The sequence below is a fragment of the Polypterus senegalus genome, chromosome 11 (assembly GCF_016835505.1).
Source record: "Polypterus senegalus isolate Bchr_013 chromosome 11, ASM1683550v1, whole genome shotgun sequence".
NCBI classification, from domain to species: domain Eukaryota; kingdom Metazoa; phylum Chordata; class Cladistia; order Polypteriformes; family Polypteridae; genus Polypterus; species Polypterus senegalus.
Genome location: NC_053164.1, coordinates 53,499,915 through 53,516,367, shown reverse-complemented (window position 1 = coordinate 53,516,367; position 16,453 = coordinate 53,499,915). Strand labels below are relative to the sequence as shown.

The following is a 16,453-nucleotide window of genomic DNA, read 5'->3' as shown; positions in this document are numbered from 1 at the left end:
TTTGTTTTTCTTTGTGTGTAACCACTTCTTTGACATGTTGTAAAGCACTTTGACCTTCAATCTTTGTATGAAAATGTGCTATAGAAATAAATGTTGTTGTTCATGTTCTGTGCCCAAAGATGCACGGATGTGTTCTGGAACCTCAATTGAATTAAACGGGTCCTCAGGGCAATTGGAATATTGTTGACTTCTTCAGTAGTGAAAACTTTGGAATAATACAATTAATGTAAATTTTCTGTTTGTTTAATTGTAAACTACATTTTCAACAAACAGCTTTTGATACAATTTGCCATCATACTCATTCTCAACTGTGAAAATACTGTTAAGAAATTATTAGGATTGTCGCTTGCATTATTTGCAATATTCTTCTGTATTTTCCTTCTAAGAACTGCAACTTCCCTTTCAGCTTCTGCTCTTGCGTACCCTTAACTCGCCCACCAAGGGGGTTTCATTACATTGCCTATTGGTTTTAATTTTTGATAATAAACTGTCCTGCATTTTAGGAACAATTTGTAAATGTATTGCATTGCTTCTTAAATGTGCATACATCTATAAATTAATTTTCATGGTGCAAGTGTTAAAATCTCCCGTTTTTAATTGAGTTTTTGAAGAAACGGGCAGAATGGCGGCACTGTGGCCAGTGCTCCTGACTCGCACCTCCAAGTGACTGTGTTTGATTCCTGGCTCTGTTACTGTCTAAGTGGAGTTTGCACATCCTCCTTGTGTCTCTGTGTGGTTTTGGTTTGTTCTTTCAGGATTTTTGTTTACAAACCACAGATGTATGTATTTTATTTTAATTTGCCCTGGTATGAAACATGAACTAATTACTAATACATTCAAAAAGCTTTGTTACTTAAATTCTTCTTCACATTTGCTACTAGTAACAGGTGAATACAACAGCAACGGTCATATAGCAGCACTGTTACCTTGAACCTGCAGTTGATTACGTTCTAATTTCAACCCAGTCGCAATCGGTGTGGAGCTGACATGTTTGTTCCTGTGTCTTCTTGGGTTTTACTCCAACAGCCTGAATGTATACATATTACAGTATATTCTTTGGTGTGAGTGCGCGAGTGGGCCACGTCCAGAACTGGACATCTCGGCAGCTCGAAACTTACTTTGATTATGAGAGTCCAGAAAATGGACGTACGAGAAGTAAAAAGGCTACACAAGTAAAGGAAGCCATGCAATGTACAATGTGAAATAACAGGAAAAAGAAGAATCAAAAAGGTCTAAGAAATTGAAATAACGTGTTACTTATTTCCCTTGAACGTTGACACTGTTTTCACTAGCTACAAACTACCACAAAATATTAAAAGCGAAGGTGAAATTAAAAAAGACTCAGTCACCCCAAATGGTTAAAAATCTAACGTCATACAGGTGTAGTTTCCATTTTAAGCCTTCTAGTTAATTTCACCTGATCCGAAGAAATCTTACATAATAAACGGAGATACTGTCGGATAGGTAGTCCTGATGATATTACTATAACCACTACAAAGAAAATGCATAAGTATTAAAATTCACATACATCGTTTGTTGAAAACGGTATCGCATAGTTGATTACGGACATATCCTTGTTAACTCTGAGCCAAAATGGTGTCGGAGTCAGGGCTAAGCACATGAGTGACAGTTCGCTTCCGGCACATTGACCAATCATTACGGCGTAATTTCGTTCATTTGGCCAATAAGGACGTTGCACAGGTCAACCAGAGAGGAAATACTTTTTATTTTTATTTAACCTTAAAGCCGTGTTCTGTTTTGATAAAGAACACCAGAAGTGAGGCATATTTTATTGTGTTTATAATCGTTAGATATCATGGACGTCTTCGAAGCCCGTGGATACGAAAAGAGTCTTGCACGTTATCTTCCAAATCGTTTTATGAATGTACGTATTTAGAAAGCCTCATTTACTGGTTGAAAATGGAATTTTTGTTAAATATTATGTTTGTATGCATTATCATATTTAACATAATACATATCGACGTGCATATGAAAAGTATCCAAGAAAGAAATGCCATTTTGATTTTATTTAAAATGTGTTGCTCGTATGCCAGCTACTAACATAATAACGTTATAGGGTTAGTGTGCCATTTTTGGCAACAGTTGTTTGCAGTTTTACACGTCTAAACGGGAAACACTGCCGTACATTACAACAGGCACAGTCCAGATTATTTCAGAATGTGGAAGGTTGTCACGTTATGTTTAAACGATTGCAGTATAAATGTGATCCGTCTAAGCGCTACGATGTATTGATGAGATCCCTCTGCCCAGTCAGATGTCATTCATGAAGATGTGGACACAGCATACAAATATTCAAACGTGCAAAACAAAGCAGTTAGTGACATGCTTATGCACATTTTGTTTTGTAATAACCGTTATTAGTTTCCATAGTAGAACTGATAATCGATAACATAAGATGAAATTGCGTAGGTATAAAAATGAGGAAAATGCATATGGGAAACTAGTTATATTTATGTTGATTGAAAAATGACCGTTGTGTATCTCTAGGTATCACTTCGCGCCCCCCCGATGGACACCGGTGGCGGGCTAAAAATTCCGCCGTCTATTAAGACCGAGAATCCAGAGTGGGCATCTGTCACAGCAAATGAAGATCAAAAGCGGGTTCACCCCAGACAACCACTGTGCTTTCAAGAAGGCTTAATGGATGCGCAAGATACATCGGTGAACAACCAAGGAAAGGGTGAAGAATCTCACGCAGAGTTAGATGCCCTTGTAAAACAGGAAGATTTCGGACTTGAATCAGATCTGTATGCAGAGCACATTGACCAGTTAGGGCACGTTCACGTCGTGGAGGATGGCAAACTGGAATGTAAGTAAAACTGATAGAGTTGGATCAATGCAGAAGCAGTATTCAATGCTCTTAAAAAAACAGATCACCCAGTCCGCAGCTTCTATTCAGCACTACTTTACCTGCTTCTGTCAGCTGCTGTTCTTTTTAATTACACATTCATAAATGTCCTGTCCATTTTACTATGACATGCGTATATAAACTGTTAAGTTTATTATTTTCAATTTTCTTCGTATTAAGTGTAATATATCAATTTTCTTTATTAACAACTAAGGCTGATTGTATGTTAATGCAAAATTAGAATATGCAAGTAGCATGTGTGTATTTTTGATTGAGTCTCTTTTGAATGTGGGAGACAAACGTGTGTAGCGGGATCTGACATGGCTAGTGACAAATTCAATATAATTGAACCTGTAGTGCTGATTACTGATTAACTTATCAAGGAGGGAAGCAGATAATGTTCTTCAAACAGCTACTATGGCTGCATGATCCATTCACTAGTATGTTTTGACACTCGTTATTTATTTATTTATTTTTTAGTAATAAGCATATACCTGCGTTTTTATTTATCCAGGCAAAACACCATCTGCAATAAATGTTTCAGTTTTTACATATGCATAACAACATCTAACCTCTGGTTATGAAACTGTTTCCTTTACACATTCAGTTGTTTTATGGAAGGACTTGAATCATGATTTTTATATTTTTTGGTCCCTGCTTTATCAAAATTAAGGTAGGTTTTGGGTTATGTTGATCTTGTCTTACAGATATAAACAAGCACGTAAAATCCCAAATGTTTTCCACTAAATCTCAATTCATGTTCAGCTACTGATTTCAGACTAGTTTTGACATGGATGAATACATCACACCCATTAGTAACACCATCTAGTACAGTATCTATTTTGTCACCATTTTCAGCCATCTTATGTTTTTGTTCACACGTGTCATGATTGTCCACAGCAGTGCGTGCAGCAAGCTCAACTGCAGGCAAGCAGCTTGATCAGCAATTAAATGAGAAGTAGGGCCTGCTTGTTGTAATTCTCAGCATCCTATGAATGTGTCACAGCCCCGCTGACTCAGGGAGTATAGCCAATGTGAGTCAGAAGGGATCCTGAGGGATTCCTAAGCACTTGTCTCATAATAATCAGTTAGCGGTGGATTTCGCTAAGCTTTTTCCAACTCCACAAGGTATTCTCCCATTATCAATAGCTGTAGGCTGTTTAAGCATATAGTTGATGTACTGTACATATCCATGTTTCATACTCTTAGTTCAAATTATTTATGTGTTGTGAATTAACCTACACTAATCTTGCTTTAATTTTATTTTGTTAATACATTCAAAATCTTTTTTTATAAAATGGTAAAAAAAGCATTAATTAATGGAGATTTTTCATTGCAGGTTTTGACTTAAATACAAAATTGGATTGCAAACATCCACAGTAACAGAACTTTTTTGTAATCCATGACCTGCATGTATCTGCTTGACCGATTGAATGTTTGACAACTACCTGCATTGAATTCTAGAAAGTTGATTCGGTTCATCGGGACATAGTTTTTTTCCGATACGTTTCATCACTCATCCAAGTGACTTCCTCAGTCTCAGTTGACTGCAGGTTTCTCCAACCTTATAAACAGTACCTTGGCCTAATGACCAAACTAGTACCATTGACTAACAGTGGGCCGTGTGATCAATGATATGCAAATTGTCCACTGATCAATGGCCATGAGTACCATTCACAGAGAGTTGGGGAATGGCTGCAATCACCGGATTGTAAGATGGTGAAAGATGTTCCCTTAGGCCCCCTCCTCAGTTCAGAGATGGTCGTTCCTTTTTCACATAAATGGCCTCTTTGACTCCTCACTCAAACCAGCATTCCTCCCTGTCCAGGATGTGCACATCTTCATTACTGAAAGAGTGACCACTGTCCTGTAGATGTAAATAGACTGTGGAGTCCTGGCCTCACGATGTAGCTCTTCTGTGTTGTGCCATCCGCTTCTCCAGTGGTTGTTTGGTTTCCCTGATGTATGATTCACGGCAACCCTCTTGGCACTTAACTGCGTAAACTATATTACTCTGTCTGTGCCGGGGCACCCGATCGTTGGGGTGAACCAATTTTTGCCATATCGTGTTTTGGGGTTTGAAAACCACCGAGACCGGGTGTTTTGAAAAAATGCGTCTGAGTTGTTCCGATATTCCTGACACATAAGGGATTACCAAAGGTTTTCGCTTAGGCGACGGTTGTCCTTCCTGTCTCCTGGATTGCTTAGAGCATTCTTTAGGTGTCTTCCCTGCTTTGACAAAAGTCCAGTTGGGTAACCACATTTACTCGGGGCCTTTTTGATATGACGTTCTTCTGCTTCCCTGGCCGCTGTGTCTGTGGGTATGGTGTTTGCTCTGTGTTGTAGAGTCCTGATGACACCTATTTTGTGCTCTAGCAGATGGTGAGAGTCAAACCTTAAATACTAATCCGTATGCATTGGTTTACGGTACACATCAACTTTCAAATGTCCCCATTGCTGATGGAAATTTCACAATCTAAGAAACTACCATCTCTGAACTAAGGAGGGGGCCTAATGGTACATCTTTCACCATATTACAGTGCGGCGATTGCAGCCATTCCCCAACTCTCTGTGAATGGTACTCATGGCCATTGATCAATGGACAATTTGCATAGCATTGATCACACGGCCCATTGTTAGTCAATGGTGCTAGTTCGGTCATTAGGCTAAGGTACTTTTTATAACGTTGGAGAAACCTGCAGTCAACTGACACCGAGGAAGTCACTTGGATGAGTGATGAAACGTATCAGAAAAAAACTATGTCCAGATGAACAGAATCAACTTTCTAGAATTTCCTTACCTGGATTATTGAGCATGCATCGAGATACCTGCATTGAAGATCATGACAAATTTTTTTAACCAAATATCATCCAAACCAATATTTGTCATCTTGAAATATTTATAGGTGCATGTCAATAAATTAGAATATCATCAAAAAGTTAATTTATTTCAGTAATTCAATTCAAAAAGTGAAACTCATATATTATATAGATTCATTACACACAGAGTGATATATTTCAAGCATTTGTTTCTTTTCATTTTGCTAATTAGGAAAGGTTCACACGCATACCCTGTGGATCTTCTTCTGATGTTGTCCCATAACTGATGGCACATAAGAATTTTGTTGAAAAAGGTGTAGCAGCCATTATTAAACAGATTATATTTCAAATTGAATATGTACTTATTTGATTTAGTTCAATAATATAATTAATGTTGTACTTCTGTATTTTCTTTGTCACTATGATATGATCATGCAGTGGACACGGATGAAGAATTCCCAGCCTTCACGTGTGTTTACTGTGAAATCTCCTTCATGAATGAACAGCTTCTCAGGGAACACCTTGAGGATACCCATCTGGATCATGTTGGTTCCTCAGAAACGCCATACCGCTGCACCGAATGTGGCGAATGTTTTACTCGTGTGGGCTACTTTCGTCAGCATCAGCGAATTCATAAACAAGATCGACCTTACTGTTGTCCTCACTGCGGAAAGCGTTTTGGAAAATCTGGTAATCTCAAAACTCACTTGCGGATTCATACTGGTGAAACCCCATTTGACTGCCTTGAATGCGGAAGACGTTTTAAAGAGTCAGGAGCTCTTAAAAAGCATCAACTAATTCACAGTGGAGAGACCCCATTTCCTTGTACAGAGTGTGGGAAGAGTTTTAGGCGTAAAGGCGACCTTAAAAAGCACCAGAGAATACACACAGGTGAGACACCATACCTTTGTACCGATTGTGGTAAAGGGTTCAGCGAGTCTGGTGCTTTGAGAAAACACCAGAGAATTCACACTGGAGAAACACCATATTCTTGTGATGACTGTGGAAAAAGTTTCAAAAGCAAAGATGTCTTGAAGAAACATCAGCGAATTCACACTGGGGAGACTCCATATTCCTGCAGTGACTGTGGCAGAAGTTTTAGTCAATCTAGCACACTAAAAATACACCGAAGGATTCATACAGGAGAGACCCCTTATCCTTGTAGTGAATGTGGGAAGTGCTTCAGACGTTCGGGAGATTTAAAAAGCCACAAACGAATCCACACAGGAGAGACCCCTTATCGGTGTACAAGTTGTAATAAATGTTTTACTTACTTGTACCAACTGAAAATGCATACGTGCGACAGTCATATGTAAAGTGAATGAAGATATACAGTACATTTTATTCCACTCTGTGCCAATTTATAAATAATTATCATCCACAACATGCTATGGACTTTCTTTTACCAAATATAAAAATATAAATATTACATGAAATTAAAAAAAAGAAACCTGAACAGACCCATGTAATGTTTTATGGTGTTACCATACATGGCACTAACTATTTTCCAACATATCTGCTTACCTAACAAACAATGTCTAGTTTTAGGTTTGCTTCTGCCTTACAACAAAATCAATAATTGTTAATGTGGTGCAAAGGAAGCCATGTACTGATTACTTGATAGCATGAAACTGAGATTTACAGAATTCCATCAGTTCTTAAAGGTATCTTCCTGTACTGTTGTGTCAATGTGAAATGAGACTTGTCTTCCTATTAAAAATATGAAGGATCACAAAAATGTGATGAGCATGTGCTGATTTTGTTACGTGTGTTCAACAGAGAAGGGTGTTGGAGCACTTTTTGAATTTGAATATTCCAATGTGAGCAAATTACTATTTAAATGTACACAATTAAAAAAGAAATTTTAATGCAGAATTGGACTGATGTCTGTGCAGAAGGTTTTCATTCTTTATACAAATAAATTGCACGTTGCAGTGGCAACATGGAACCAAAGCTAATTATTTAAATGGTATCTCTGCATAGCTATTACTAATCCATATATCTTGTGAGACATTCCCGGACACCACCAGACTGAGTCCACATCTTTATCAAAAGCACACGTTTTATTTCTACAAATAACACAGTCCTGCACAGCACACTGTGCTCCCAGCACCAATCTCCCCTACTCCGGACTTCTTTCTCCAATCTACTTCGGCCACCTTTCCTCACTCCATGGGAGCTTTGTCCTGCTCCCACTCCCCGATTGTAGGGAGCTGGCCCCTTTTATTTCCACCCGGATGTGCTCCAGGTGCCTGATGATGTTCTTTCGGCAGCACTTCCTGGTGTGGAGGAAGTGCTGCCCTTGCACCCGGAAGCACTCCAGACGTCCCTGGAAGGATCATCCTCCATCTTCCCGGGTGTGGCGGAAGTAAATGTTTCCCAGGCTTTCTGAGACTCGGGGCACCCCCTGGCGGTGGCCACGGGCCCCACTGGGCTTGAGACTCCTTGCTCCGCTCCCGTGGTCCTCTCCAGATCCAGGGTGTTTGCCCACTCGTGGCCTGGAGGACGTACATGCCACCTCCCAGGCCTTCCAGGCATCCCGGCTGCGTCTAGCACCCAGCCGCTTGTGACAATCTCCATACCCACTTGTTCCTGTTCTTAGTCATGGGGCTGCAGGCAGCACTGGGAGCATGGTGCCAGTCCACAACCAATAACACTAATCCATGATCCCTTAGGAATCAGTGCTGGAACTGGTGTTTTTTTAATAAGCATACATATAATTCTGAATATAAACATTAAGATAATCAAGTCTGCATTTGAGAAACAAATCAGCTGAAGTGGTAGATAAGCTATGATAAGCTATTAAGAAGGCCAATTGGATGTTAGGTCAATCTTAGTGATGTGGAACCAGATATGTGTTATCAAACAAGAATATACATCTGGGGGCAACCCGTATAAAAGCTTGTAGTGTACAGTGGTGAGATCTGCCTCTTCAAAGGCCACAGCCGCAGGGCTTCTTCCTAAAACGTCCACCGTCCGATTTCTCAAGTTTCTGCACTTAAAACCAGCAGGAGTTCAGGGAGAGAACAAACGAAACAACAAAAGGTTTGACACTGAGAGAAAATCAAAAACTAAAATTCTGGAGCCCAGAAGCACAAGGTAACAGAAGCTTTGTGATTACTTTGTACTTTGTAATGAGCGCAGAGACAGATAAACCACCGCAGCTACTGGGCTCCATGCTTTTGAGAAGTGCTTCTGTCTGCTAAGATATCTTTGTCTCATTTTGACTATCACATCACTATATAGCATAACAACAGCAAGTAGAGTTTAGAGTAAAATTGTGGTCTTTGGGTGTACTAAGTGTTAAAATGCTGCCATTATATCCTGGCAGGGCATGTTTGCATTTCCGGTTAGACAGTAATGTTAACTTCTTTCGTTATTCGTTTAGAAGGTGGAGGCTGTGCAGCCTTGTGTGTGCTTCTGCTGGTGTCACTGGGTAGACTTAGTGATTCGGGTGTTTTGAGTTCTGAAATCTGCATCTCCTGTGGCTCTTTGGTATCAGCTCTCTTATTTGCAGTGCTTTTGACAGAACATAACAACCCATTTACTTCAAATGCATATTTTGCAGTTCATATTTTCACAAACCTAGCTGCCAGTTCTTTCATCCTTACACCGAATCCAACACCATCATCGTAACTGAACAACACCTGCAGCAATGTATTATTCACTTATACCTCCATGTCTTCATATGCCAATGGGTAAACTGATTTTACAGAAAGGGTTTTCACTTGAAACAGTTTATATTTATGGCCATGTTAGGAGACTTTTTAGCTGTAGACAGTTTATCATTAAAGGTTTTTCTCTTTCAGATCAGGTTAATAAGAACTCAGTTGCTCTTTGCAGTAAAAAATCACTGCCAATACTTTAAGCGCCGCTTTCACAAGATGTTGGATTGGTTTAGAAATGTGACAGTCAGTGAGCCATCTAATTGTTCCCACCCAGTTTTAAACTTCACTCATGGTTGTCTCAGGATGTATATATTGTACATCTAACTCAGCAAGACTAGGACAGTGTAATAACAAAACTGCCCCACCATGTCATTTTCTATCCCTCTTAACCTAGACTAGAGTTGTTGGGGTGCTGGAGCCTATCCTAACTAGCATAGGGTGCAAGGCAGGAACAAACCCTGGACAGGATGCCAGTCCACCACAGAGCAGACATACACCAAACAGCCTCTAGGGCCAGTTTAGCATCCACAGTTCACTTAACCTGCATGTCTGGATCACCTGGAGGAAACCCACACAAACACTGCGAGAAAAAGCAAGGTCCACACATAGAGGACTTGGGATGTCAGCCCCGGTCTCCTTACTTCAAGGCAGCGGCACTAACACAGCACCACAGTGCTACTCATAAGCAAACTGTTTTTTTTATCATTGCATTTGTACTGTAAAGCAATTAATTGGACGGATCTCTGTATGTGTTGATATGAAGGTTTAAGCAGGCATTTTTTATTGCTTTGTGTGGTTAGTGAACTGTTTGGGATGCCATTGAATTACACAAACACAGAGATGATATCTTTAAACACAAGCTGAAGGGAGAATGTATATATTTCACGTATAGGGTACTAGACCTGGGCATTAAACCGGGGGTGGCAGCACTGCTTGCTGTATTGGCTTCTTGGTGCTAAGTGATGGCTGACCTTTGTTACCTAAAGAACAAGTTTTTTCACCATTCTTGAATGCCCCCTTGCGGAAAAGAGACAAAAAAATTAATAAATGTAAAAAGAAAAAGGGCAAAGGTATGGTCAAAAAGATAAGGAAAGTCATGAAAACTGGTATGATTTTTCCAGCATCTGTTTCCCTGAATTTCTGTCTGCCATCTGACTTCATGTATCATTTGGCACAATTATCTTCTCTGGAGAGTCAAGTGGATTGTCCACTCCACCATACATATGAGATCAGGATTTAAATAACCTGCAGCCTTCTGTTTACAATACTTGCCTAAAGGCACATAATTTATTTATTCTAGTAAGTTAATTTTAAAAGGTTTTAAAAGATTCCATAAATGAGTAGTCTGTACTGTTTAAGTATTTGAAGGCATTCCCGGGGTTACTTCAGACAGGCACAGCAGTGGCCACACTTTGGCATCACATTATTATCTTACCTTATTTGCTTAAAGGATAAGTTTGATATTTTGGAAGTTAAAATTGTCTTTATGAATTGTTGTCTGTTGCCATTTACCTTACAATTTTTCAGAATTCTATTTAAAATAAAAGTCTTCCCCTTGCAGCTTACATTTTTAGTCAATCTGACAAGAGTTCAAATTTGAAACAAAATCATTTTAACTTGCTGCATTTATTTAACTGGAAGGAGGAAAGTGTGAATGAGTTTGAATTAATTAATATATTGAGGTTGAGGTCATGCGCTATATATTTTATTTTTTGAGAATCTGTAGTCATTACATAGTTGTCTTTAGTAACCCTCACTCTGAGTGCAGAGAAATAATAATAATTTTTAATGTTTAGTTATTTTACTCTTTTTTTCTTTCTAAATTTTTGAAGAGGACAATGCTGCTGTTTATTCCAGGAGAAAATGCTGATACTGAGAAACTCAATTATACATCACGTTACCAGACTATGGCATATGTCAGGTGGCTTCTGCAGCAATGGTATTCACATTCATTAAACTACTAAGTCAAGATTACAGCCATTTACACTATTTCTTATACCAGTGGCTCAGTGTGCTACCCCTCCATCAGATTAATCTAATTCATTTTATTATGTGGGCTTTTCCTGCTGTTATTCTGTACTGTGAAAGGCTCAGCACTGTGATATCTTCATTGTATTTATCAAAATGTGGTAATATTTGAATTGTTGCCATAGCTGTATAAAATTTTGTCTCTTTTTTCATTTTCCTTTTATTTCAATATTTTGTATACTCCCGTACTTGTGTTTGGGTACTGACAATTAACAAAGAGTGAAATGAATACTGGTGCAAATGAAATTGAGTACTTGTGCTAAATATAAGAAAAAAAATCATTAAAAGACAACATAAGGAAGGAAATCTATTCTAATGCAACACAGAAGTGCTTATGTAGTGTATTATTGAATAAAGCAACAGTAAATCCAGTTTGTAATTTCTAAACTGCTATAAGAATGTTTGAAAGTGGGTAATAACTGCATGCTGCCACTGGAGTCTCCCATGACTAACCTGAGAACAACTAGCCTATGCCAACCTATACCCGTGTTATTTTGCTATATTTATCTTGTAAGAATTTACACGTGATAAATCTATTTTTTTCATTAGATACTTTCTGAAAAAGATTTAAAGAGTGGGCCGGATTCACTTCTTTGACCAGGGCAACCAGAATGTGTTATAAACCACCATGACCCTGAAGTGGATTAACCAGCTTTGAGAATATGGCGTAATGTTAATCCACTAAACACTGAACTTTTAAAATGATCCATACTGATAACTGAGATTATCATGTTGGGTTTCTGCTTGAGGTTGCTGTCATTAACCCTAAACCTTTCCTTGTCAGGCCTTTCCATTCTCCACTCCTGACCACCTGCTTTACTTATTGTGGTCATTTATTCTTCTCCTGTTTGTCACATGGTGCCAGTTTTGGGTTGCTTTTTAAATAATCTCATATTTTGTTGCAATCTGGGAGCCCTAGTATCCGAAAATTTGACAAAAACATACTTTAGCAAATTCTTAAAACCTAAAGAGAGCAGACGGCCTCCTTTGCCCATGCCTATAACATGTCAGCCACTCTCTTCTTCATCTTTGCCATTGTTTCTTAATTATTAGAAACACCACATGCTAGGGGTAAGCTCCTTATTGTCCACATGGGCCATTTTAACTCCAGTGTTGTACTTTAGTAGTAGTAGCAGTTGTAGTATTATGAAGTGTACAGAATAACCATCCAGCACCATTAGAAACAAGAATATATTCCAATACATTCTTTATATGATATAAAACACAAATCAGCTTGTAAAGTATTATACAGAAAGCAAAAACGTCACACTCAAAAATACAAAGGGGATGTCCAAACCCACAAGAGGGACTAGGGTTTGATTCAGTGCATTGTTTAATTGCAATAGTGTTAAGGACTTGCACATTTTATACCATAATAATATATGAATAGGGTGGCAGGACAGCACAGTAGTTAGTGCCGCTACCTTATGAGTTCAACCCCATGGATTAGAATCCTGTTCTATGCAGAGTTTGCAGGTTCTTCCCATATCAGTGTTTGTTAGGTTAATTAGCAATTCTTATTTGGCTGAAAGTGAGCGTAGGTGTGTACGTGATCAGGGCCTGTGACGATATGACACCCTGTCTACTGCCTGACTCTCCCTCATTCAATCAGGATCCATTTTTGAATGAGAGCAACATACTTTGCCCATTCTTACAGCATGTCAGGCTCTTTCATTGACTTTCTTTTCATCCAGCAGAATGGCTTTGAAAATTCCCAGTTGATCGTGTTCTTCTTGGATTAGCAGCCATCACTAAATCAAAGAGACCACATTGCAGTGGTGTGTCCCCCTGCTTTCCAGATGGACCACTTATTTTCTTTTAAATCATTTAAAAGGACAGACTCTTGGGCTGCTTGCCCATCCCTGCATTTGGTAATTTTGAACCCTAATGAGATGTAACAACTCCTGGTCCACTCATAGAGTTCCATCCATCCATTTTCTAACCTGCTGAATCCGAATACAGGGTCACGGGGGTCTGCTGGAGCCAATCCCAGCCAACACAGGAACCAATCCTGGGCAGGGTGCCAACCCACCGCAGGACACACACAAACACGGGCCAATTTAGAATCGCCAATCCACCTAACCTGCATGTCTTTGGATTGTGGGAGGAAACCCACGCAGACACGGGGAGAACATGCAAACTCCACGCAGGGAAGACCCGGGAAGCGAACCCGGTCTCCTAACTGCGAGGCAGCAGCGCTACCACTGCGCCACCGTGCCGCCCCTCATAGAGTTCCTAAAACCCAAAACCAAGGGCTCTGAAAATTTTGCCCTGTTATTTACCAGGTTACTGGTTTTCATGTTAACTCCTTTTTTTTAATTAGTCCCAAGACTGGTGCTAATGAAATACAGTGATTTCTTAACCGGAAACAGCAAAGTGGAAGATGGAGATGCTCACTTTGTGAATTTTTGTCCAAGTGTTAATGAACAAGTCTAATGATTATCCATCCTTCATATTCCATTTTTATTTTAGTATTTACTTGAGTCTGTATTATTGCCTCTATTTATCTTTTCCTGCTGACATGACATGATAACATTGCTGGACCAAAGAAAAACAACTTATTTGTACTTGAATGTGGTCCCCACAAAGAGGACATTTTTGAAAATATTACTAAAAAAAGATATTGCAAAAATATGGGGAAAAAAGCATATTTTGATAAAATATACACACATTTGTCTTAAACTTCTTTAACAGGTAACCCAAAAAGAGATTGATATTTCTGTCTTGACAAACTGTGAGCAGAAGCAAGTCACCAAGCTAACAATCGTTGATTAAAAGCAAAACTGGTTAATATAAAAACCCATGGAAATGGGGCTCCTACAGGGCCAGGGAGAAAAAAATAAATGCAGTTCTCAAATGCAGAACTACATTTAAGGGACTCAGCATGCATGGCAGAAAACAGCTCGGGACAGGGACCTGTCCATCACAAGACCCACTCACACGCGAATGTGGAGTAACCAGTTCAACTAAAGTGCATGCAGGTGTAGCAAAAACAGACAAACTTCACACATGTGGGATTCAGACTTCTGGGTCCAAGAGACTACATTGATAATCACTCCACCATCAGGCTGCACTTGGAGAAAATATACAAAGTTGAGCTCTGTTCTAAGAAACATTCATCCCTGTTTGGAGAAACATCACCATAATTCATGATATAGGGTAGTTGTTGGGCATCTTCTCTCCTCTGGCTGACTAAAACTTTCTACTTCACTGAACTTTTTCCTAATAATTTTAAACATTAAATCCACCTCAAGGTGGGTGGTGCTGACTGGTCAAGAAAGCCTGTGAACTACGAATAGGTAATCACACCGGCTGGTATATTTAGCTGAGGGACAGCCAGACCCATCAAGATGTAGAAACCAGAAGTTAGGGGTGATAAAGCACAGATTATTAAAATAGAAGAATAACATGATTATTAGTGTGTAGCTTTTTCTAGAATAGGAGTTATGTTAACAGTTCTTAATACAGTAATAGAAAACTTTATGAGTTGAGGTAAGATACAGCAAATAGTCATGCCAACATGCTGATAACCAACAATCCTAACCGCTCGTCTGTGTGACCATGGGCAAATCACTTCAGGTGGTATGGCCACATGTATACCATTACGCTTGTACTTAAGTCACTGTAGTGGCAATGCTATGCAGAAGGTGGGGGCTGAGTGAGAGCTAAGCTGATGTCACCAGGAAGACCTCTGCCTGTAGTGCTTGGAGGCAGTTCATGGACAGACAACTTCACTTCTCCTATTAGCTCAAAGTGAAACAGGAGTTACTTCTGAGGGCCTTACTTATTCATATGTCACAGGTTCATGGCTGGTTGTTACCACAGTACAAATGTCTGAACTTAGATGGATCATAGTGAAATTCCATTTCAAAACACTTGGCGTAGTCGGCACAATTTGCACTGTTGATGGGTAGAGTGGGGTGGGGTAGAGTGTAGTGGTGGCACAATGAGGGCTGATTGAGAGAAAGCTCAGCTGACGACACCAGGAAGTGCTCTGCTTGTTGTGCTTAGAAGCAGTCCCTGTGCACACGAGTTCTATTAGTTTACAATGAAAGAGATGTTGCTTCTTCCTTTGTAATCTACATGTCACAGGTTTATGGCTGACTGTTACTACAGTGCAAGTGTTCAGACTGGGACAGATTGAGGTGTAAATTACAACAAAATAGTTGCTTTGGATTAAAACCATTAGCAACACAAATGCACACTCCATTCTCTAATAACATGTAAAGGCCATACAATGCATCATTTCTTATTGCAAAAGAAAAGATTACACACTTTATTGGGTGGTCGTTGTGGAAGCCACTCTTTATTATTTGATAGTTAAATAACATCAATAATGTTAACTGTACAAAGTAATGCAAAGGGCCCCCAGCTTCTTCAATAGATTGCTGCATTCCTCAAGGTGGTTCTTAACTTACTAATTGACCTCAGTTCTCTTATGATCACCTTGATGGGTGAATACTCTGCTGCCTGACTCATGTCTTATCTTGTGTTCACCCCCGCCAACCCTTTCTTACTGCTAAACCAAAAGTTGCAAACCTCAGTGACTATCAGGTGTGGCTTGGATGCTGCAATTGTCACACTTCTCTTTTCAGGTGCTTTCCTAAATACTCTCTGAGCCATTTCATTTTGTCAACCGTCTTATTATGGGTGGGTACTGTACTGCTTGCAAACATGACTCACCCCATAACTTGTAGCCAATTCAACTGTACATTCAAATGGTGCTGCAAAGCTAGAAGTCCTCAGTACTTTACCAGTCTGCCAGAAAAGGTTATGGTGGGTGAACATTTAGGGACAGAAACAAAGACAAGAGAAAAAGACCTGGCAATTCCTGCACAGCCTGTTATTATCCCCTTTTTTAACTTGTGGCCCTTTCCTTCCTATCCTACAGGCCAGTGCATCGTTGATGATGGATAAATATAATAAAAAATAATAAATATTAACATCTTCCTAAACTAATAATATCCAAATAATAATAGATTCTGACTCTCCATGATTTAATCCCCTAAAAAGTTTACTTTTCACATAAAGTCTGCCACACCATAACAATATTATTGTATATTAGCTCA

At 39.3% G+C, this 16,453-nt stretch overlaps 1 protein-coding gene across 1 annotated transcript; it reads left to right on the top strand.

Annotated features, from left to right (window-relative positions):
* The first annotated feature begins 1,666 nt into the window (after positions 1 to 1,666).
* On the top strand, positions 1,667 to 7,134 carry LOC120538988 (zinc finger protein 501-like). Its single transcript, XM_039768641.1, has 3 exons — positions 1,667 to 1,885; positions 2,509 to 2,830; positions 6,127 to 7,134. The coding sequence occupies exons 1-3, from the start codon at positions 1,817 to 1,819 to the stop codon at positions 7,002 to 7,004; spliced, it is 1,269 nt and encodes a 422-aa protein (XP_039624575.1). The 5' UTR covers positions 1,667 to 1,816; the 3' UTR covers positions 7,005 to 7,134.
* Positions 7,135 to 16,453: the final 9,319 nt, after the last annotated feature.

Coding starts and splice junctions, on each gene's coding strand:
- LOC120538988 (XM_039768641.1), top strand. CDS start 1,817: ATGGACGTCTTCGAAGCCCGTGGATACGAAAAGAGTCTTGCACGTTAT. Junction 1,886..2,508: donor TTCCAAATCGTTTTATGAAT/GTACGTATTTAG, acceptor GTGTATCTCTAG/GTATCACTTCGCGCCCCCCC. Junction 2,831..6,126: donor GGAGGATGGCAAACTGGAAT/GTAAGTAAAACT, acceptor ATGATCATGCAG/TGGACACGGATGAAGAATTC.